We start from the raw sequence: 24,124 nt of genomic DNA on the forward strand, positions 1-24,124 counted from the left end.
GAGTGAGACTCATGATGTTCGGTCAACCAAGACTTGTCCCAGAAGAAAACACAGAAGAAGGGGATGCCGACTTGAGCAAGAGAGTGAAGTATCTACGCCGGTGTAAAGAGGTTCTATGGAATCGATGGAGTGGGGAGTATTTGAAGTCTCTGAGGGAAAGACACAACATGGAGCACAAAACCAAAGAGATGAACGTCAAGCTAGGAGATGTGGTCCTTATCCAGGATGCTGAACGTAACCGAGAGAAATGGAATATGGGCATGGTTGTCAAACTCTTCCAAGGTCGAGATGGGGTTGTACGAGCCGTCGGGCTGAGAGGAGGAAAAGCTTTCCTTGAAAGGGCAGTCCAGCATCTGTTTCCTTTGGAGCTTTTCTGTGATCAAGAGCAGGGAGTGAGAGAAGACCCCCCCGAAATCCCAGGGCAAGGGAGTTTCGCCCCGTTAGAAGAGCTGCAGCTGTAGCAGCGAACATTCTCCGCATTGCGGAAGAAGAAGCTGTCGAACTTACACTATATTAACTTACACTATATTAATTTGATCCCAAATACTTGTATCAAATAAGGGAGAGTGTTACAATTCGTAGATTGATATTACGATGTTAAGAACGTTTCGTTCGCATTGTTTTCTTTCTGAACTTGTTAGGCGCTCCCGAAGGTCGCCGGGGCCTGGGAGCCGAGGTTTATGGATATTATAGAACGTCGTTTCAAGATTGTGATTGATCAGCAAAAAAAGCACATGGCAAGAATTTGTCCTCTTTACCGAGAGAGAGTTTAAAGCATTAAAAAAGTTCTGTTCTTTATCGTGAGTGTGGGTTTATTGTCTGGAGGAACAGTTCTGACAACGCGAAAGAAATCACAAAAATTGTGTCATATTATATTTAACAGTAATTCTTCGTTTCATGAAACTTCACATAAAAAAAAAACATCTGTCGACTTACAATCAGATCTAACCTACAAAGAGCGAGTTAAGCGAATCCCGCGCGACTGAGCGCGCGTAATGCGATTACAAATCAATAACATTAGACATTACTCTTGCATGATCTACAGGCTTTCATACAAGAACTCTTCACACTTTTCCATTTGTCCGGATGACGCCTAAAGTAAAACGCTGATCCACCAATTGCGATGACGATAATAATGCAAGCGATCACTATTCCAGCAATAGCGGCTTCGTCGGGCAGTGTTCGTGCGACATAAACACCGCCTGCAAAAAAAGATGAAATAAGAATTTTAAAATTTGGCAGCATTTCATTCTGCTACACTTCGAGGTTTGTTTATCACACTGATCAATGTTTCTTGTAGCGTTTTTATTTCACCAGTGGAAACCACTACACGCATCTGCAAATTTCTGGAGTCATAAATTCTATTTCTATAACAATGCTGGCCAGACAAAAAGCCCTTACGTCTGAGCCTCAAAATAAAATGCAGTTTTTGAACAAGATTCACTTTTTAAGTCTTAGCAGTTTGAGTTGTGCTGTTTTATGGCAGTTTCAGATTTTATTTAACAATTTCAACTGTCAATTATCTAACAATGTAACACCGCATTTTAAACAATGTCCGTGTATTACCTTCACTTGTTTCCAGAACGGCAAACCCGTCAGATATATCCACATCACTCACTTTAAACCAGGTTTTCAAGTCCATCGCGTCTGACGAGTGGTAAAACTGGATTTTAGAGGCGGCGCTGGAGTCCACTTTCATCCCGATTTTGAACTTTTTTTCTGTCCTCAGAGAGTGTGGGTTCACTGTCAAGAAATCGCTGGCGTAACCATGGCCTACGCCCATCCGACCACCTTTCTCTTTAATCATCTTATCACCTTGGTCTGCGGACATAAGCTGAACGGTGATTTGCTGCAAGCGTGGCAGGGTTTCGGGGCTGAAGGTCACGTGCTGCCCACTGAAAATGAAAAATACAACCATGATTTTATGCATTTGAAACATATGAAATGAATCATATTTTGTTCTGCGGATAAATACATGAAAGTGAGCATGATCCTCGCAGTAGAATGAACAACCTAAGCGGTTGAAAAAGAACCTAAAACGTTCAGGCTTTCCGGTCGAATTTTTAAGGTTCTTTATCGACTGCTTAGGTTGTTCATTCTATTGCAAAGATCATGTTCACTTTCATAAGATTTTATCGGCAGCTTACAGTAACTGTTTCAGTCAAAATAAATTTAGCGATATTTATCATATGTAAGAAACTGAACTCGCAACGTGACGTGGTTCTACCATTGATCGCTAACAACAACTTTCCTCTGGACTTCCTTTACGTGGACGGTCACGTGAAACAAACTAGTCACTTCATTGACTTGACTACTTCAACCGGACGAGTAATAACTAACAATTAATGCTACTTTCACATAATTAGTTTTGTTGAAGCTTACTCAGCAAATTTCAAACTGCCACCAAGTCTACCGATCATCTTGACGATCATCTCGATATCTGTTACAATTATGCGTCCCTTTTGACTGCGATTAGAGAAGTTATTATTCCTAGTGCTCATATAGAAGTAGGTTCCAGTCCCTGTAACTTTCTTTGGTCCAAGGTCAAAGTATGTTCCGGCATCATCCAGTTCTGACATTTCACCGCCAAACTGACCTGATAAGAAACAAAAAATTGGAATCAAGTTTTAGCAATCATAAAAGTCCACATAAGATGGTCCATGAGAGAGCATATCATTTCAAAACAGGTGCGAAAACTTGCTCATTGTCATAACACCAAATATGACCAATAACGGGTTTAGAACTGTTTTAGACTGCGAGTTTGTACCCCTTTCCCCTATTTGTTTCTCGGTCGTCAGCGTGCACAATGAGCGTAACTGTGTGAAATACGTTAAATATGTATAGTAATGGACAACTTACTTTTGTCCAGTAGCGCCAGATTATGCAGACTGTTTCTGTCCAATCCCAAAAAGTTGGTTTTGTCCAGTAGCGTTGGATAATTTCTTCCCCATTCATCGCTGTTAAGTAGCAGCATATTTGAGCGATCCGTCCCCGCTTTCCCTTGTCCATCATTATTGTTGGGATTCGTGTTTGAACCAGTCCACCTAAATAATGGGTGTAAAAAAAAAATGTAATAACCAAGATTTCAAAGAGATGGGCCAACAGAGCAGATAGCTACTACTCAGGAATAAAAAATCCAAAATGAAGAAAAGAATTAACAATAATTTCTTGCTTACTAAATTCAAAGAAGAGCAGTTTCCTTGGAGCATAGTAAGAAGCAGTTACAGTTGGTTGATGGCTTTATTTTTTAAATTTCGTAGAATAAAGCATCGAGAAAGCCGCCTCTAGTATTTGCCTTACTAAGAAGAGATACTTTGCCTTTAAAAGCGGTTTTTTAACATCATTTCATCGTTCTTGAAAGTCGCGGTTTTTCGATTAAAAAGTGTCTTTGGCGATTGTTGGTTAAATCGTCTCTTTTCAAAGTTTTAAATAAGTAACAATGAGTCTAGTTGTTCTTTCCAAAATCAGAATTCTGTTCTCGTCTATTCTTTTTTTATTATTACGGGAAAGGGCAGGGGGTGTTTGCGGTTTTTTAATGGGCCCCCAATGTGTCCCTCAGGGAAAAGCTGTCTTTGCCACCAGTGAAAGAAACCAAATAGAAGACTTACTGGAAGTGCACGTAATCACCATCCTTGACAAGCAAGGTATTGGGTACAAAGTCATACTCCACACCGGGGTAAACTTGAACTATATTTCCACGCTTTCCACGAACATTTAAGTTGTGGATCCTCACGTTTTGAAGATCTGAAGGTCTCTTGCGCACGGCCAAAGTATGGGACCTAGAAGATGCAAAACATAAAACTTTTGCGGGTCTTTTCTTTTGTTCGACATGGATGGTAACGAATGGTTTCGTTACGCAAAACGAGACGGAAAGGCTAGGGTAGAAACAAGTACCAGTGGCAAACGAAATCTGATCGTTTACTGGTACAAATTTTGTAAAGCATCCGAAAATAAAGGCACAGAACTTAAAACAGCCCTAGGGAACAAATACAAGATTGTTTACTCGTTTTTTCGAGACCGGTCTCGAAAAGAGCCGATATTGTCGACCACTAATCGGCCGAAGAATGCCAAAATACACAATATCCAACAGGTCTATAGTAAGGTACGTGGGTTACGTGTCCCGAATGAATTATCATGAATTATATACTACGATCTTTACACGAAAAGCATACATTCAGTTTTCACCAATTCGCTGAAGTTACCTGTCCTGGAAAACCCTGCCGTATTGGTTGGTGTTTACAGCCAGTCTTAGCTTGAGATCAAAGCCCGGAAACAGCACAACCTCAGGATTTTGTTTGTACACATAACCTCTCTGGACAGCCACAGTTTCGTTCATGTTGTAATTTTTTCCAATATCAAGCTTAGTTTGCTTTAATCCATTCATAGAGCTGTTAATGGATGAGTCCCAACCATCATAGTCACCAGTGGAAATGTTGTATCTAAAGAAATGGTTCAATGATCAGCATGCTATCCAAAAAGGGGTTCACATTTTAACTAATAACCAGGGCCTCATAAATAATTACTTACATCATCATTCGAAGCAAATTTTGATCTGCTCGCCACAGACAAATCACGATATTTTGCTCAACCTCGTCCAATAATTGTTAATTATTCAACCCGGACACATGTGGCATGTGACTCAACATTAACACATTCCTAGACTCACATTCTGACATGCAATTTAATAAAACAGATTTTTTTAAGTATCGATTACGTACTTCTGACCCTCAAACTCAACATCACTGGTACTTGATAGATTGGTTCAAACGGCAATTAGCGGCGGCGCTCGTTGTGTCGTTTGATTAATGGTAATCTGTTTCCATGTGGTTCTGATCTCGCATAGCAGAGAAATAAAAGTAAATATGTCAGAATAATAAGTCTGCCAGTAAAAAGCAGAACTGTATAGTTTACCTGATTCGTAAGACGCAGTTTTCATGATCCAAATCAGGCACGGTCCAGTTGTACTTGTTCGCGTATCCTCCCTTGCCGTTGCCAAGGTGATTGTCACGTGACCAGTCTGTTTCCCTGCACTCGGGAGCAGGGAGTCCATGTGATGGAAATTCCTTCCAGGTGGCATTTATTGACTGCAAATCAAATAAACAATTGAAGAATCTTATACGTGTCTGGCCGTTATCTTATACTTACAGCCTCTCAGTTTGTGTCACTGTTTGGTCAAGTACAAAAAGTAGAAATTTTCTGTCCAGATATCTAAAAATAAGAAAGCGGGTGGCTGTCTCAATATACTATTCCTTTGAGTTGTTTCTTATTTTTTGTATTTTTTCTAAAATAATATTGTCAAGTCTATCAAAGTAAACACCCGCGCATAACAACCTAGTGCGTTAAGAACCTCTTTGCAGAAATTTGCCACTTTGATAGCCAAAAATACAAGAACCTGTTCAGCCAAGCAAAATCAAGCAGGTTCTTATATGTGGGTCACAGGTAAATTATGATAAATAATTTAACCACGGAGTGTAACTTTGATTTTACATAAATTTAAGTACAAAATCAAATATCTCCTTCATAGAAAATAATAACCTACTTAGCCTGAATTTCCAATAAGTACCCCAAAATACAGGAAACTATTTTGCCAGACACAAAAAAAGGTTCTTATTCGCGGGTGTTATTGTATGCGAACCTGCACACAGACGAAAAAAAAAACTCTGCACCGGAAAGCTTCAATCTACAGCCGTTCTTGTGGAGGACAGTTCGTTGACAACAGACAGGAACGAACTGCTCACCGAGCACAAAAATTCTATGAAAGACTCTACTCATCGCATAGCCCTGACCTTGAACCTCCCGATCCGGAGGTGCAAAACTAGAACCTCTTGCGGTCAAGCATTCAAAAAAAGGAAAGGCTCCTGGACCTAACAATATCACAATTGAAACCATCTACAAAAAGGTTAGTGGTCCTCTTTAACGAATGCCTAAGGGAAAGCAAGGTTCATTAAAAGTGGAATGAACCGATCATTATTCTGCTGTACAAGAAAGGAGACCCTAAGAACATTTCCAACTTCCGTCCAAGGCCTTTTAAACAACATCTACAAACTTTTCAAAGTCATCATGAACCAAATGACCTGCGCCAAAAAAGAGAACAAGCCGGGTTCCACAAGGGATTTCCCGCAACAGACCATTGCATTTCCACGTTGTAAACAAACTAATCGAAAAAAGAAAAGGATACAAATTTCCTCTAGCCGTGGGTCTGGTTCACAACAACAGGACCTTCGACTCGGTCGAGATCATTCCGGACGTCTTCGATGCGCTTAAGGAGTAAGGAATCGCACTCGTCTAAATCACCGTTCTACAACACACCTACAAGTACACCAAATCCTACATCAGACTCCACTAAGACTCCAAACTATTCAGACTGCAAAAGGGATTACGACAAGGTGATACGATACCAGTTCTCCCAAACTGTTCATTGCCTGCTTGGAAAAGGTCTTTCGCAAACAACAATGAAAAAAGAAGGGAATCAAAATAGGTGGTGATTACCTCGGTCATCGGTTATGGTTCGCCGTCGCAGTTTTCCCTTTCAGAAACGGTCGCCGTCATTTTTAAGACACTGAAAAAATTTTTGACCTGTTATTGAGAGTGTTTCGATGAAAAAGAAAGGAAATCGCAACACAGCGTCGAGCCCGGACCTCGAAACCGGACGGCTTTCGTATTCTTATCTCTCCACTGACTACACCACCGATTCGCCGAAATTCCAAACTAACATAAACTAACAAAATGTTTTTTTTAACTGATATACGACTAACAGGTGACCCTAGCCCTTTCCAAAACTTTTTACGCAAATTCAACTTGGGCTTTAACGTCGTTCTTTCGAAGACTATTCAAAAACGTATTATTATTTGGGCGTCGGCCAAACAGAGTAACCGAGTTCGCTTGTTTTGATTCAAAGTTGCGATAGGCACGCAATACGTGCGAACGTAAACAAGCCAAGTAACAAGCCAAGCGACGCGAAAGTCTGTTGCGCGCTGTGTCACAACACAACATTTATCTTCGTTACATGCGACCCACAGATAACGCACGGCAACAAATCGGCAAAAGAAAACAAACTTTTTGGAAAAACAAGGTACAAACTATTAAATAATTCAAATTTTCTCTTTGGAAAATAATCGTCCTCGCAGCACACGGTGTGAATGGTTTGGCTTATTGCCAAGAGTTTGACAATAGTTCTTTACTTTCAGTTACCGAGCGCCAAAGAATATGTTACGCAAAATTTCATGATCTTGTGCATGAGATAATCAAGGGTAACATTGAATGATGCATAATTTCATTGTATGCTTTCGTAAAGGAGGTGATTTCTTAAAATCTTATAGAGCAAAATGACCTCGTAAACAAGTTGCATTCTTTCACGGTCGAACCGTAAAAGGGGCAGAGTCCAACATCTTCACGTGCAAACCGCGTCTATGTTTAAAACCTTTGGGTTGATTAGATTAAGTTGTATTCTATCATACAAAAACCACAAAACGGCAATTTCCAAAGTTTTCACGTGCTAACTGCGTGACAATACAACTCACAGTAAGGGCCTAATCACATGAGCTGGGGAAGCAATGCGCATGAACAGTGTGTTACCCGCTGTCCTGTTTCTCGCTTGGTTCATTCGCCGGGCCGCCCGGCAAGCGCGATCGCTTGGAAATTTCCATTCGGGCTGGCTCGGTTGTCATATAATCGCAAAGTTGACTTTTGTTGCATTTGACTAAGGTGCCGGGTTTTCTTGCAAAGCGAGCCAGCACGGCTCATGTAATCAGGCCTATAGTTCTATCAGATTTTACCACCTTCCCTTGACCTCACCCATTTTTCAAAGCCCTCGAGCACACACACAGAATTTCAGCCCCCCTTCAACATCTTCATACCCCTTCTCTAAATGAAATGAACGTTTTTTTCCTAAACAGAAAGCGTGAGAACGTTTGAAATAAGTACAAGCTTGTTTTACACAAGCAACACCTCATTTCAACACACTGTAACTACACTATCCCTTCATAACCAAACTAGCGCTTCCACAACTACCTCACTGCAACACCTAAAATCACTTTCACCCCCCTTGTTACTTCATAGTAAATTCTATGAGAAACAAATTTCACTGATTAACAAACTATAGCCATTATCTTACCAATTCACGTTCAATATAACTTCACGCCTTCCACTTCCCGCATCTCAACCAACTCCTAAAATATACAACACTACTACACAACTCACACATCCCTAATACACATAAAAATCTTCACACACGCGTAGTACATAGACGCCCAAATGTACGCTCCCACAGCGTCTTGTTTTTTCTTATTGTCTAGGGAATATATTAAATCTATCATGACTTTTAAGGCTTGGTTACTAACGGTGGCATCGACAGTTAAAAATGGGCAAAGACCGTTTACGAAAGGGAAATAGTCTTCGCCGTCAACATCATTATTTTTTGTCAACAGTATTTAAGAACTCCAAGAAATGCTACACGAACTCAACCAAGCTAGCCTTAAAGTCGGGCACAGCATGAACCTATGAAGACCAAGGGTGTGTAAGACGAGTTCACTGAGGACTAAGACGTACCCACTTTCACTGACAGCAACAAAGAAGTCAATCATTACCTCGACCTCGGTCATTGCGTTTCCATGGATTCCGCCTCAAAGGAACAAGAAATCAAACATCGTATCTCCTTCGGATGACAAGCTGAGCATCTTCCCAACAGTCACCTATACAGTAGAGCTGAATCTTACGAATAACAAACCTTGAACTCAGAACTATGCAGAGAGCCCACGAAAGAATCATGCTTTACATCAGGTGGAGAGTTTGTTAAACAGTTCAATAGATCCAGAGATATGTCCAGAATCCTGGACGTAAGTTTAGAGCCGAGAAAAAAGTATGAGATATCATGGAAAAGATAAGCAAACTCAGACGGAATTGGGATGGTCATGTGGCGAGAACGACAGAAAACCGCTGGACGACCCACATTACGTTCTGGAAGCCCCCGGCGGAAAAAAAGGAACCGAGGAAGACCAAGGACAGATGGAGGGACGACTTGGATAGTTTCATAAAACGCTAGCACCGTGTCGCGCAAAACGTGGACCAGCGGTGGTTAATGGGGAAGGCCTACGTCAAACCACGGACATAAAACGGCTGAAACTAAAACTGAAACTGAAGCTGTATACAGACCTCTTCAGTCAACTGTCAATTACTGTTAATAAATAAATGCAAAGTATTGTTAAATGCAAAAATTCTCAACAATAAACGAAAACGTCCGTAAGGCTATACCTTGGGTTACAACATAAGAAACACTCGGATTCATTCGCGTTGTATTAAGAAGGCGTTTCGCATACCGTTGTCTTTTGTGTTTATGAAATACGGTGCTAAAGTTTGTACGAGCTTAGGAGTTGACTGAGACTCTTCACACAATTTACAAGAGTTTTTTTTGTCTTTAACGCTGTTGTCGTTGTTAATTTTGTTGTACCTTGCAGTCCTTTTCGTTGTTTGGTATTTTATAATTTCTCCATTTCATTTTTTTTAAGTATTCTTCGGGTAACTTGCAGGCCCACCGTCCTTTCACATTCTCGCTTTCTGATTGGTACATCTCACATCTTGAGACATCATTTGTTAAAACTGCAATGTCCTAAAATACAACAACATAAGATTGAATTCAATACTAGCTTACTCGAATAATCCTACCTCGAGGAACCTACTTGAAACAAACGCTCTGACTGAAAAACATCCTAGGAACGGTATATGAGAACAAACATCGAAAGAGGAATGCTAAGTTTTACAATGAAATTTGAATCGATGCCTACATCCGTAGAACGGAGGGGTGGGTAACTACGTGTACTTCTTACCTTCCAGGGGGTGGGGTGCCAGTAAGGGTAATAATCCCGCTCCTCTGGACATTCGTAACCGCGCCGCGTCCCGCCTGGGTTTTGTCTTGTGGAAGTGGCTGAATCACGTTTTAATTTCTAAGAATATTGAACAAAAGGTAAAAAGGTCTAAGGTTATTTACGTCTGCACCTAGTATAATTCAAACGGAAAATATTGGAGCTAATGTGTCTACCAATTAACAGGAGGACATATCTGAGTTTATCTTTCATATTTTGTAACCTGTCTTAATAATTGAACCCAAACTTTTTCACCGTGGAAAATTTTCCTGGCCATTAGAAAGAAATTCAAAACTATTTTTAATTGACATGGACAAGAAAACTCTTTCTGTGTGTACTTGATGTGACGTTCTTATTTAAAGTTAAAACTCAGCCAATGATTACTATCACTGAAGCATGCATTGTGCATCAACAACGACAAAAACAGGCCACACCTGGTCTGCAGTAAAAAGCCCTTTGTTTCTGTTCCTGTATTTACAGTTTGTGTAATAATCGTAATCCTCATGCATTCCAAACCTACATAACAAGATTAAAGAAAGAATTTTGCTCTATTCAGTCACGCCAGTCTTGCCAACCCCCAAGAGGCAACGATCTTGAGATTCTGAACCTAGAGCTGGGAAAGTAAGGTGAAGGGGTTAAAAGACGTGAGATGGCCCAAATTTCCTAGCGGGAGACCTTTAATCAAGAACTATAGGTGCAAGAATTCACGTATCATTTTGAAGCAGCGGAGCAGTATCATCACGATCAATCCTCGTCGCTGCTGACGTGCGCACTTTTGTTGCCCTCCATCTTGACGCGAACGCAAACATAAACGCGAGGCGTTTTCTTTAGGTTGAGTTCAGTTAGCTGTCTAACTTGGAAACGAACCTTACGAATGCACCAAAACAGTTTTTGCACAGTAATTTTTAAAAGAAAGCGTGAGAAATCAGTTATTAACTCGTGAGAGCGTAAAACAGGTCGTGAAATCGTGGGACTCGTTTTGACATTCAATCTGAAATGTATTAGCCATCAGAGTCACGTGATAATCAAGCTCGTTCACAGTCTAAATGGGGGTCAAATATATAAAAGAGTTTCAGAAATATTGAAAGGAATCCTCTTTAAAACTAAAATTTAAAGTTTACAAAGGCAGACTTTTTGCAATTAATGTAATTTACCTGTCATCGCTATTGCAGTCATAATTTTTACACAATGCTGGGTTATCTGGGATGGTTCTAAAAAGTAAAGACAAAAATATATTGCGTCAGATTTGTGTTAATCCTGTATTTGCATTTGGATCACAAGAAGCTCATATCATACTGTACATATACATACTGTGTAGTGATTCCATTTCTCACATTGTCGCCACACAAGTACTGGAAAATCATTTCACAGTGGTTGTTCGGATCCGCACAAGAATGCTGATTTGTCCTTCAGTGTAAGTAAAATATAGGTCAATATTTGTGGCAGGTATCAGCAGGTGAACTTCACTATGAGAGGTTTCAGCCTCAACACACCTTATTTTTTCAACTACACACCAAATAAATGTATTATAAGGGTTTGTCTGTGCTAATTAGAAGTATTTGTATAGCTAACATCTTTTACGTCAAAGCGTACATGATTGACAGCTTCTTGTACACGGCACAAAAAATCGAGCAAACAACGCGGAAAAGTTCAACGAAAGTCTTTTTAAATATTTTTGCAGTACTTGCTGAAGCACGAAACTACAAATTAAGGTAACGTACAGACACTAGTCATAACTTCTTCCACTTTTTGAATTCTTATTTAATTGGTACAAAACACCAACGCCAGCTCCGTAATTGATTGTCACTTGGCAGCCATGAAAGAAGTGGACTGTCATTGTTTGAGAGGCAGGATAGTTCTGCTGAAAGGGTAAACTGGAGAGAACTGGACGGGGATTCTCGACCGGTTGGAAGAAAGGAGAGCTGATGATAGATGTGATCTCTCGCTGCTCTGTTTCGTCACCTTCTTCATAGTCTGCCAGTGAGCATTCACATGTGGGGCCTGTTACACCGATCATAGCACTTCTTGGCTGATAGGAAGCCTTCACCTCTTCACCAGCGTTTTCCTTACCGAATGGTTGGTTAACTTTCTTCCCTCTATACATTCAACTCTGCCAAGGCCATATTTTTCATGAAGGAGTCGATCTTATTGACACCCATTCTCTGTTTCTTGTACCAGACTTCGGATTTAGGGTTTCTACTTTTCAATAATGGCGAGATAAAAAGGGCCATTTCTTCGCATTTCTTCAGGTCTGCGGGCAAGAAATGTTTTAGCCTGTGCCAGGCTCTCAGATAGTATAGTGCGGACATATTAAAACGAGCCCGCGCGTTTTTCGCATTTCTTTTTACTGAACGACTTTTCACCACTATCTCGGAGCCTGGAACAGGCTAGAAATATTTTAAAGAACGAGACTGGACAACGGGGACCACCCGGGGACTTGGCTCAATAGCTGTGCGTTTCTTCCTTAGGCCGCCTTGCCGGGTCTTAGTTGGGTTTTTCTCAAATGTTATGTACTCTGTACCTTGATCGTACTTGTTCAAGATGAACATTTCATGGTACTCCTGGCAACAACGAACGCCAAAATGAAGGGTTAGCAGATATATACCATAAGGTATAAAGGAGTGATTTTGGATTGTGGTCGCCTAGTACTTGGTTCTTCCATAGCTGCTCTTCATCTTGGACGGTAAGTGCTTTTGTTGCATTTGGTCGTTTTCCGTGGCCTTTCTCGCGAAGAGCTCTTGCTTTTCCCTCCAGGACTTGTCTGCACACCATAAATTCTCTGTCCTTTGCTATGGTGATTTTACTTTCATTTTATCTCAGGTGCCTGTCGAAAGCAGCCAGCATATATGACCTTTAGAATATCTGGCTGATACTCAGAGCCGTCACTTTTGCGAATCGCGAGAGATGCTCGTTCAGTTCTTTGGCATTGTATTTTAAAATGTCGTCGTTAAGACCCTTGGTTGTCGCCCACATCTTCCAAACATTGATCCAAGTCTTAGTAGTTTTGATTGCATTTTTGTTTACTAACTTTTCGGCGAGCTGTTGTATTTCGTCCCCAGAAATTTCTTTTTGAAAACAAAAACACAAATATACGCGCCTATGCTGTCGTCATGGTAACTTCGTTATACCATCAGAAAAACGGCTGTAGTGTCTTGCTCAGTGTAAGGAAAGCGGATCAAGAATACTTGCGCGAATACCGCGAGGGGGCATTTTTACTCGTTCGCTATTTCACTCTTCGCTCGAATCGATCGCGCGAGCCTGGCACAGGCCAGTTTCAACCAGGGTTCGAATAGAATTTCTCGCGCCTGAGAATAGCCATAAACGATGATCCTTCGAGCCGGATACAGGAGGCCGGATACAGGAGGATCGGCCTTGGATTGTAGAGACGTAGAATCGAAGCATGGCGAAAATATCGGCGAAATCGCATGTTGAAGTGTCAGTTGTAGACAAGCAAAGTACAATCGTGACACGTGGAGGGCACCTGCCGAGGTATTTGAGTGATTACACCGAAGTTCCCGGCCAAAACAAGCTCAGACAATCAAGAACAGAAGGAAATTAATGCGAGCAAATTTGACGCGGAAGATGAAAATCATAAAGGAGTATCAAACGAAACGGAAAGACCGTAAGTTAATTTAGCGTGCATGTACTCAACTAAATCGACCTTCGGATCAATTGATCGACAACCATGGAGAATTTCAAGCTTTGTGTGATGACCATGAAGAACTGCAGGAAGCGAACCGACTACTCTACAATGCAAAGGTTGAGACAACGCCCGAGCTCAAGCAAAAACATGTCCCTATAAATGATATTAAGTACTCAAAGCAGAAAGTTAAAGAATGGTTAAAAACAGTCTTACAGTCTGTCCTTTACTTGGGTCTAAACGTTTAGACCCAATTCAAAATTAGAAGGATTTGTATGGAGTCATCAGAACATAATTGGGTTATAATATCTCAGAGGCAATTTGCTCCCAAATGCTACTTTTTGGCAAGTAGGCGTCTTAGACGTTGTTCTTTCAGAATATCTTAACAAATCCCATAATTTCACAAATTTAATTTTTATGACGTCATCACTTTAGAACTCTATTTTACTTCTCGTACAACGTCTCAACGGTTGCCGACGGCTGCCTGTAATGTGACACCGACTCTCTTGTGAGAAAGTAAATTACGTTCCAGCTTGGGGCGCCTGTGATGTATTTATAAAAATTGTTTCAAGTTACCGCTGGCAACGTTCACTCTTTTCTGATCCGTGGTAAAGAAGATCGTGTATCCAAAGTATCCGGTTTTGAATGTGATCCAAAGAATCCATCTCCCCTAAGGATCATTTGGATCAATAATCCGTTTTTGGATTTTAGTAAAGAAACGATCGGATTTAAAATCCAGATTTGGATTTTAGTAAAGAAACGCACCCTTAGTATAAACCCCGGTACTCTACGGACGACGTTGAACGTTGAGTTGCGAGTTGCGAGGGGTAACTCTCTCTAAAATCATGACAAATAGTGAACAAAAATTCAGAAAAGCAAACAAAGAACTTACGCATGAAGTGGCGGAGCTTAAAGTGAAGCTAGAGAAGGTTTTAAAAGGAGTTATTCTTGAGCGTAAAAACTTCATTACATATCTTGTTAATTGATGAAAAACTATCATGGAAGACTCATATTCACTCTGTTGCAAATAAAGTAAGTAAAACAATTGGGCAGGACTTAAATTGCGAGGTTAAGACATATTATTGTTCCCACTTGCAACCTCCTAAATATTTATCAGTCACTAATCGCACCTCAACCTGACATCAGGCCCAATTTTAGCAGTCCTCATACATTCTCTCTTATGTGCTCCCGCTAAAATCTTTTCGTTGCCCGCCGGAATGATATTTACAAAGCGAAACGAAAATAGAGCCTGCCCCCCCCCCCCCGGGGCCTGATATCAGGTTAATTGCACCTTTTCTATTTAAACTTACGGTCTCATCTCTTGCGGCAACGGCCTGTAAAAATTTCCTTGACCAAATTCTTCAAGTTCTTCAAAAACGCGCATTGCGTTTAATATATTTTGCTGAAACAAACCGCGACCACGCGATGCCTTTTTTTGTGCCTCAACCTCTGAACATTTTCATACTAAAGAATCTCGACTCAATGTCAAACGAAATGCTTTCTAGCGTGTTGGGGTCAAAATTTGGAACGAGATACCTCAAATAATTTTTCTTAATAAAAAGACCGCAAAAAACCTTTTAAAAGATTATTAAAAGCAACGCTATTACTGACGTAGACAAGATCATTGTGAAAATGAAAAAGTAATTCTCTTTATTTTTTACCATTCACTCCATATTTTTCCTTGGACTTAAGACGAATAGTATATTTTTATTTATTGTAGATATATACTTATATAAAGTCTAATTTTTTTGGATTTATTCTGTTTGTTGTACTGTAATTATGTAGCCTGACCTGCCTCGAACAGTAAGTTAGACCTGCCTCGACCTTGCTAACTGTATATATGCCAGTCCCAATATATTTTGTAATTTATTTACGAATTTAAATAAAGTTAAAAGTTTATGTAGCTGTCTGTCAAGTTAGTTGCAAGATATTCATGTATGTATTGCCATTAGCTGTGTTCTTTTTAGAGAGTTGTTTGACTTCAAATAATTGCTGTAGCCTATGAATTCAGCCACCTCTCCTACATTATGAAGATCCTACCACTAGGAACATTAAATTTTTGTGGGAGAGACGTCTGCTATTCGGCCCAAAAAAAACGGGTTAATGACACATTAGATTTGTCACAAAATCTGGTCAATGAGTGCCGTTTGATTGACGTAGATCAAAATAAAATAATGTAGAAAAATGTAAATGCCACAAATCTGCTTAAACAAGGTTTAGTTTTGCTGCTGCTCATTCAAAAAAGAACTCAAAGCTTTACAATAATCCCAAAGAATCGTGGTACAAGATTTTCATAAGAATTTTTTATTCATGATATATTTGTTTCAATGTTTTTCATTTGTCTCTCGGTCTGTTTGACCAGATCGTTTTATTCACATGTGGTTTAAAAAATCTCGACCTTCAGTGAAGAAGTTAACATGCATAATCAAAGTTGTCTATCAGATTCAAAACATCACAAGCGGTACATTGGGGATGTGGACATCGATAGTTAGGGCAGTTGAGATGTGAATAGGCATAAAGTAGTATAAAACTTAAAGGGTGAATTGAGCAAATACTGGATAAACATACCATTCAATAGGCAAGACTGAACCCTCATAGTAGTACAACTTTCCAACATTGTATCCTCCACGATTATTATTCTGTGAGTCAAACATCCTATTGGATTAATATGAGTCATGCTGTCAATAAAGATGTGCATTTTACAAAAACAGCAGACAAGCAAAAACACTTAGCGCTGACCTGTTTGCATTATTTCTTTCTCTACGAGCTTCATCCAGACGATTGTTGGACCCTCTAAATAAGCAGCAATAAGTGTAAATTTTCATTAATTCATCACATTATTCTTATACAGATTTCACAGCTAGGGTAGTACTAAATCTTGGGTAGTACTAATATCCCCAAACGAAGAAAAATAAATAAATGGATAACTGAGACACCTGCAGTTACATAACATTAAGACTGATTAAAAAATCAATAATTATTTATTAGATAAGATAAGTGTATATATGGTGGGACTCACAATGGGGTAAGACTAATCCGTGGAACTACAAACCGTGGAACCGGCAGAATCTATGGAACCAAAAGAAATGACTGTTTTATTACAACTTCCTTTGGCTAATGTGATTAAATAATTAGTTAAATTATTATTAAATTTTTACAATGACTGAGCGATTTCTCACCCATGGATTGGTCGAGAGCTATTGTCAATAAACAGCACAGACACTGAACATTGTTTTCAATTTCCAAAACCAGGAAGTCCATGAATCCAGCTTGTTGGTGGTCATCGGAAGGAAACAGTGTAGTAAGGTATAGTTTTAAACACAGAAGGATGAGAGAACGATGAGGGTATTATTAGCGCCTGCTGTCACTTCTCGTGACCACTCTACATCTGCCATACACACAGAATCTTTGCGACCTCCTCAAACTCATTCTAGCTATAAAGTTAAGTATTATTCTATCTCTTACCTAAATATACTTTTCATCCCATATTAAATTTATATCAAACTGCTCATTCAAATCTTTCTCCTTTCTCTAGGTAAAGGTGTTGCTCAACAATGGTATTGATTATTGAAATTGTTGTTTATACTAAACCTACAGACGAACATCAGTACCTTTTACGCTCATCATGTCACCCCTTACACACTAAATGAGCTTTTCCACTCAGCCTTGCCCTGAGAATATGACGTATATGGTCATTCAACGAGAAGTTCAAACTGCGTTGTAATGAATCAACACAAGCACAATACCTCAACAGACGTGGATACGATCTCGGTCTCCTCAGCCAGGAGATACAACATGTTCATACAGTGTGTACTATCAAACACATTCACACAAGCAACTCACCCACACGTATCCCTCTAGTTGTCGGATATCACTCAGCCACTCGCTCAATATCTTCTATTTTTCACAAACAGAAATACATTCTCTCATCCTCCCAACTTTGTGCTACTATGTTTAAATGTATACCTCTCATTACCTTCCTATGCACTATCAAGCCAGAAATCCACTAAGTGGACTTCCCATTTGGAACCAGACCTCTCAATTAATGTTATGGTGTTATACACTGTTCAAAGTCCCCTATTTTCCACAAGATTGTCGAGAAAGAGTGCTACAGGCGCCCATCTTGACCGAGTCTAACTTGAACTACTTAAAAAGGCAGGAGACGCTTTGGGAACCCCGAGACCCACCCTCTTGGTACATTTGAATTCAATCACAAAATGGCTGCCATTGAAGGTGAGTGCTCAACCTCGACGACCTTAAGGAAAAATAGGGGACTGTGAACAGTCTATCAGTGTTATAATTGATTGTAACTACTTATTTCATCATGTTAGCCAAAGGGAGTCGTAATAAAACAGTCATTTCTTTAGGTTCTGTAAGTTCTGCCTGTTCTGCAGGTTCTGCGGTTCACCAGTCTGCAGTTCCACAGATAAGTCCTACCCCTGACAATGTTCAAAGCTCTGTTCACAGTATCTGGTCCAGGAAGACATCCTGTTTTGCTAAACAATAAAGTTTTACTCTCTGATTAGGATTCAAGAACCCCAAATACTATTTGTTCTGTAAATTAATATTATTTGCCGATGCAATTCTCTCATTTAAAAAGTCCAAGGAAAATATATCTTCACTCGGACAGATTGAAAAAGAAAACAGTTTGAGCTGGAGCAAATGAAGAACATTGTACAGTTAAATTAAGAACTCTCTAAATTTAAATTATTATTAAGACGATAGAGAGTTAATCAGAAGGGATTACCCTGTTATCATTACGGGTCGGAGGCAAACTAGTTGACTGTTTGGTAGAAATACTCCTGGAAATATTAAAGCAGTTCAAGAGTAGAACCCTGCAGGATCTGCTGGTATGTTTCAGTCATCAAAAATTTGATACTTATTCTGAAAGGCTTTCTTACCTAGGATTATGCATATAGAGGTCTGCCGAGACAAAAATCCAAAAATGCGAAAGCAAAAGAAAAGTGTTCATCTTTCTGCTCGAATCAGAGGTGCCACTCTATACCAGTTTGAGATATCGCAGCAACATCCATCGGAGGTGTGATTTTGAAATCACTTTCACTTTAATATGACAACTGGTAATAGTACCAAATATAGGCATGCATTATAGACGCCCGGAACATGACATCATTGATTTGCTGTGCATGTCAAGTGTGTATCAAACTTCTGCTCTCCAAACTTTGGCCTCAAACAATGTTTGTGTTTCGTTTGTCCTCTTTGTTTATGGTTCTAGAATCACTGATCTATAAAATAGAATTTGAAAAACGTAGGAAACGAAAATAATCGCTGTCTAGCTAACGTCACGCAATGATAACTAGCAATGTGACATTTCATTTCATACTACTTGACGAGGTGTACAGGGATTTACAGGGATGCTTTGGTATTCCAAAATGGCGGCCATTGGCGTGGGTGCAATTTAGCAGCTCATTCAGCAGCTACATTGTAGGTCTTGGTGAGAAATTTTTTTTCTATTTATTTTTCTTCCGGATAAGTGATACAAATTATTTCACAATGCCCAAGCAGGAAATAACCTCCTTAAGGATATTCCGGTGTTAGTGGGGATGCCACGTTTTCAGAAATTACTCTTGGTTTGCAACCACGCAAGGGGGTTGTGTTTCATATACCGGAATCTAAAATCATTGTAAGTAAAACAAAGAATAGATAATTAACAATTATTCTTTGAAATCGAGGGGAATAGTGGCAAAATATTTACCGAGCCACGAAGTGGCGAGGTAAATATTCCTAAAGCCACTATTCACCGAGATTGAAAAGAATAATTGTTTTAGTATATACACACGAAGCGATCTCAACAGAAACCATTAAAAAGTACGATTTGATTGACAGATCAGGTCAGCTAGACACGCGACAGTTTAAAAATAGATCTTTGTAGAATTTTCAAACATGGCAATTCACAAGCTTATCACTTCGCAAACAACAGCGTAATGAGTTAAATGGAACCACTAAAAGTTTGAATTGTTTCCTTACATACCTGAGAAGAAAAGAAGAGCTTTGTTGTTTTCTGTTGACTCGCCAAGTTTATAGCCGAAAAGGTTTGTTGTGTCGTTCTTTGCATGAAGTACTGACAAAAATGGCGATTCGGTTCCTCGAGGTAAGACGTCGTCTTCATGTAGCATTCTTTCTCGTGTTTACTTGAAATGTAGAATTTCTGCAAACATTTGCTTTCAAATTTGTTTGTCATAAATAAACTTCGTTTTTGGGGCAGATTTTTCATGTTAGGAAACGCTGAGTTTACCAAACGGCCTCTTCTAGGCGAATAAACGGGAGTTGTAAACAATCCATCAACCACAAAACTCAACAACAGTAAATGGAAAAACGCTGTTTTGAATCCTTCGAAGTCTTTTCTTGCCAGAAAAAAAGTCAACCCTAGGATTTTGTCGACTTTTAAAAGATCTTTCTCTAAGAAGATGGGAAAAAAACCGTGCTCACACATTATCCACTCGCTGGGAGGTGAATATTGTTGAATAGTCTGAGATAGTGAACCAATCAGATTGCTTAAATCACCAAGATCAGTGAGTGTGTATATACTAAAAAAGATGTCGGTGGATGACAATGGATAACGAACAAAACATGAATAACAATTTAGATGGAAAACAATGGATTCCGGTTAGAAGGTCGACATCAGTGTTATGGCGGCCTCTTAAACCTAAAAATAAAGTAAGCTTTTGACTTGTAACCATCACCCCCCCCCCCCCCCACCCTCCTCCGGGAACACCCCCGGGGATTTGCAATTTTTTTCTCACTTGGAGGTCTATTCCCCACCCCCTGGCATGCGGAAAGAGACAATTCCTTACCTCTGAGCTCCTGATCGACCTCATATACCTTTTTGGGTAAATCTTTTTTATTCGTACAAAAGCAAAATGAGACGTTTTCACAACTTTTATAAACATTTTACTGTCTTTATTGAGAGAAGGATAATGGATGTCATAATGTATTTAAAACGTGAACAATAAATTTGGAAACAAAAACGAAGAAGAAAAACTCTTTAAAAGTGCCTCCTTGATATTCTAAAGACCACTTCATAAGAACACTGGACCAAATCTCTGTTTTTCTGTCTATGTATATATATCAAAAGCCTTGTATTTGTTTACATATAAGTTTTCTTATCATTATTTAAAGGTAGGCTGAAGAAATATTTCTGTACTTCATTTCCAGAAAATAAAATCCCTTTGGGTACGCATCATACGCACATTTGTATCAAATTTTAAAACATAACTTTAAATTCCGACTTTAATTTTGACTAGTTATTCCTTTCCAACCACTCTCCAACAAATTCCTGCATTTTTCCTTAAGAATACGTAGTCTTGAGGTCTGCAGCCGTCTTGTAAATCGCATGAAAAATGGTATGTACTTCGCAAAATCAAAGAGAAGATACCTTTGATTTGCCCCACCCCCTGCTGCCCCCGGGACAGAACCACCTCAAATAATTCTCCACCCCCGGGCCTGAAGGGCTGGACTTGTGGCGGGGGTTACCCGGGGAGGGGGGGGGGGATGGTAACAGGTCAAATTGAACAGTGCATTATGTATGTGAGCTTATGTATGCATGTATGGATATGAAAGTCTACCCAGGCAGCCAACCCCTGATCAAGGAAAATCTGGAGACTCATGAAGAAAAATCTAGAGATTCTCATTTTTTCCAGATCAAGGTTAAACGAACCCTTATTCTATTGGGGGAATTAATTGTTTATTTAAAGATAACCTTGTTTTAGTCTGGTCCCATGTATAATGACATGATGCTACTTTTTAGCTCTCTGGTGACTCAGAAGTGGTCATCACTGGATGAAACTTACAGCAAAAGGTTGTTTTCCCAATAATTGATAAATTAATGGAAACTTTATTTGTGTTTTTGAATGTACAATTGTAAATCTCACTATGTATAGGCAATTTACAAATGCTGCTTGAGATTGGATTATTAAAAAGAAAAAAACAAAAACAAAAGCAAAAATAAAAACAAAACAAAACAAAAGCCAAAAACAAAAAAATGTCAAAATTGCATTAAGTCTGGGCTATCCCAGCTCCTGTTTCTACAACAAAAGATGTAATATATTGCTCTAATGGCTATATTTATCATTTTTTTGATTATATAACATTGCTGCTTTTTGTCAATGTCAATGTCATTCATCATGTCTAAGAATATGGAGCATTCATCGGAGAAAATTCCAAGGGAACTCATGGAGAGATTTACAAATCTCACACATCTGTAATTTCTACTCATTTTGTTGATCAAGTTCAGATATTTTTCTTTCTTACGCACTGCATTGTTGTTAAGGTTAGACTCGAAACCAACTGTTAATTCTAGAACATATAGGCACTTTGACTGGATGAGGAAAAGAAGATCTGGACGATAATTTTCACCAGTTATTATTGAGGAAACCATTAACATCTGCATAGAGTGAAGAGTGAACATTAATTACAGGTTGAAGTAGCTTGGCGATGAAGTTAAGGATTGAGTCGTGTCTCCAGGTAAAGCGATTAAGGTACTGTTGACAACCAGCGACAACATGAAGGAGTGATTCAGGATTAATGCAAAAGGAGCAATCAGGACTTTGTGATAATCCCCATCTTGCCATATATTGTTTATCCTCTTGATTAGAACCGAAATCTTTAAGAACTTCCTTAGTGGATTTGTACACATCATATTGAATATTAGTGTGACAGCTTGAGGATTTCCAGAGATCTTTTAAGGAATCATCTGGTGACTCTTTTAATGAATTTCGGAGAACTGTTTGGCACCGAGTAAATTTCATAGAGGGAGGACAAATATTAAGACCAAATTTATTGCGTTCTAGGAAAACATTGCTCAGTGTTCCAGATATCGGAATATCAAGCCATTTTCGAATATAGCCATTCACTACAGAGTCGAGATGTTCCATTATCCAGGTTTTGGATATATTCGCTATAGTGAAATGCCAGGACAATTTAGATAGGACATAGCAGCTGTACAGAAGAAGTTTGTGTTTAGGATATAGTGGCTTTATACAATGTCATTCATCAAGTCTTGTACAAGAGAGGACAATTCAGACATGTGTTGGTTGTTAGACATGTTGAAGTCAAAGAAGCGACCTAAGTAACGAAATGATTCACCCATTTCCACACAGGGAAATTAGAACTCCATTGATCAACAGTTTGGGTAAATATTGGACAGATTTAGTGCACAGTTTCCGTAAAAGTAGAACATTTATCAACTCTTATTATCATGTTCGAGCAATAACACCAGATTATAAAGCAGTTGATTAGATGTTGATTTTCTGATTCCGTACCGCTTATGACAGCGGCATCGTCAGCGAACTGGAACCAGTGGATAGGATTTAAGAACTTGAGGGAGAAGCCAAATTGACGGTATTTTTCAGATGGAATATGCTGTAGAAACGTGTTAAAACACAAGCTGAAGAGAAGTGGGCTTAGGCAATCACCTTGGAGTACACCACGACCAACAGATAAAAACGGGCTGCGAAATTCATTTGTAAGAATGGAGGTTTTGAAGTCAGTGTAAAGACTTTTCACCAGTGATTTGATATGATCGGGAATGTGGTGGTAATCAAGAGTGGTTTGAATCAAGTTGTGATGAACTTCACCAAAGGCGTTTGTAAGGTCCAAAAGAGTAATGACGAGAGAATGCTGTTTGGTACGAGCTTTGTTAATGATATCAGCCATTTGAGCAGTGTGTTCAAAAGTTCCAGAAAGACCTGGTGTAAAGCCTCTTTGAATTTCCTGTTCAATGTAGTTGTTAGCGGAGAGGAAGTTGAAAATGGCATTACAAAGAAACGAGGTAAAAACCTTCAAAGGCACAGATTGTAAAGTAATAGGACGGAAGTTAGCAGGGTCATTAGCATTTTCCTTTTTATGGATGAGGATTGTGCAGGCTCGCTTCCATTCGTTTGGGACAGATCCAGTTGACCAAGCTGTGCGTATAATTTCAGATAAATAGATGCGAAGGAAAAGGACATCGTTTGAAACAAATTATTGACAGTTGATCTAGGGGACAAGGAGAACCAGATGCCTTCATTTTTTTAATCACATTTGAGATCTGTTGGTATGTTGGAGGTTCAAGGTTAAACGGAATTACAGGATCTGATAAAGTTGGTATCCAGCTTGGAAGGTTGAAAACTTTAGTCGGATTTACTGATGAAAGAGTTCTAGCAAAGTAATCAAAACACTCATTCATGGAAAACAGAGGGAGGATTTCATCTTTTTTGTTGAAGATCTTTTTGACAAATCCCCAGAAATTTTTAGAGATGGAATAATCATGATTCATCAGGTCAGCGTTGACTTGACACGATGTGTTGTCTCGTAGTATGTCACACAATAAGCAAGATACGTATTTAATTTCTGTGATGTCAACGTTAGTGGACTGCTTCAAGACTTTGAGAGATTTCTTCAGATCATTTTTAGATTTGCCTTCGTATTTTCTTATCAGGCTTTCATCAGGGGCTTGTGCAACTTGACCAAAATTAGCAGAGAAATAGTCATAAACAGTGTCGTTCAGAAGTTTAACACATGAGCTGAGATTCTGAACAGTGATTGGAGGATTCAGAGATAACACGGATTTAAAATATTCGTTGGCCGTTAACCATTGTTCTTCAGATTTAGGTAGATTTATTCCCTTTCT

General features: G+C 39.3%; 2 protein-coding genes across 3 annotated transcripts in view; one reads left to right on the top strand and one right to left on the bottom strand.

Annotated features, from left to right (window-relative positions):
* Positions 1-851: 851 nt before the first annotated feature.
* On the bottom strand, positions 852-18,565 carry LOC140922219 (protein DD3-3-like). Its single transcript, XM_073372203.1, has 15 exons — positions 18,399-18,565; positions 16,237-16,290; positions 16,066-16,152; positions 11,169-11,264; positions 11,012-11,068; positions 10,292-10,373; positions 9,822-9,938; positions 9,446-9,604; positions 4,912-5,084; positions 4,203-4,439; positions 3,609-3,779; positions 2,860-3,044; positions 2,383-2,596; positions 1,567-1,895; positions 852-1,202 (listed from the first exon to the last, which is right to left on the bottom strand). Exons 1-15 carry the CDS (start codon positions 18,467-18,469, stop codon positions 1,018-1,020), a joined length of 2,217 nt encoding a protein of 738 aa, XP_073228304.1. The 5' UTR covers positions 18,470-18,565; the 3' UTR covers positions 852-1,017.
* A 317-nt stretch (positions 18,566-18,882) lies between these two features.
* Positions 18,883-24,124, top strand: part of LOC140922222 (mitochondrial S-adenosylmethionine carrier protein-like) — a 33,377-nt gene continuing 28,135 nt past the window's right edge. For both annotated transcript variants that reach the window (XM_073372204.1, XM_073372206.1), the window contains exon 1: positions 18,883-18,949. The gene's annotated coding sequence lies outside the window, so the exon portion shown is untranslated. The remainder of the gene's footprint in view (positions 18,950-24,124) is intronic.

The sequence above is a fragment of the Porites lutea genome, chromosome 13 (assembly GCF_958299795.1).
Source record: "Porites lutea chromosome 13, jaPorLute2.1, whole genome shotgun sequence".
Classification (NCBI taxonomy): domain Eukaryota; kingdom Metazoa; phylum Cnidaria; class Anthozoa; order Scleractinia; family Poritidae; genus Porites; species Porites lutea.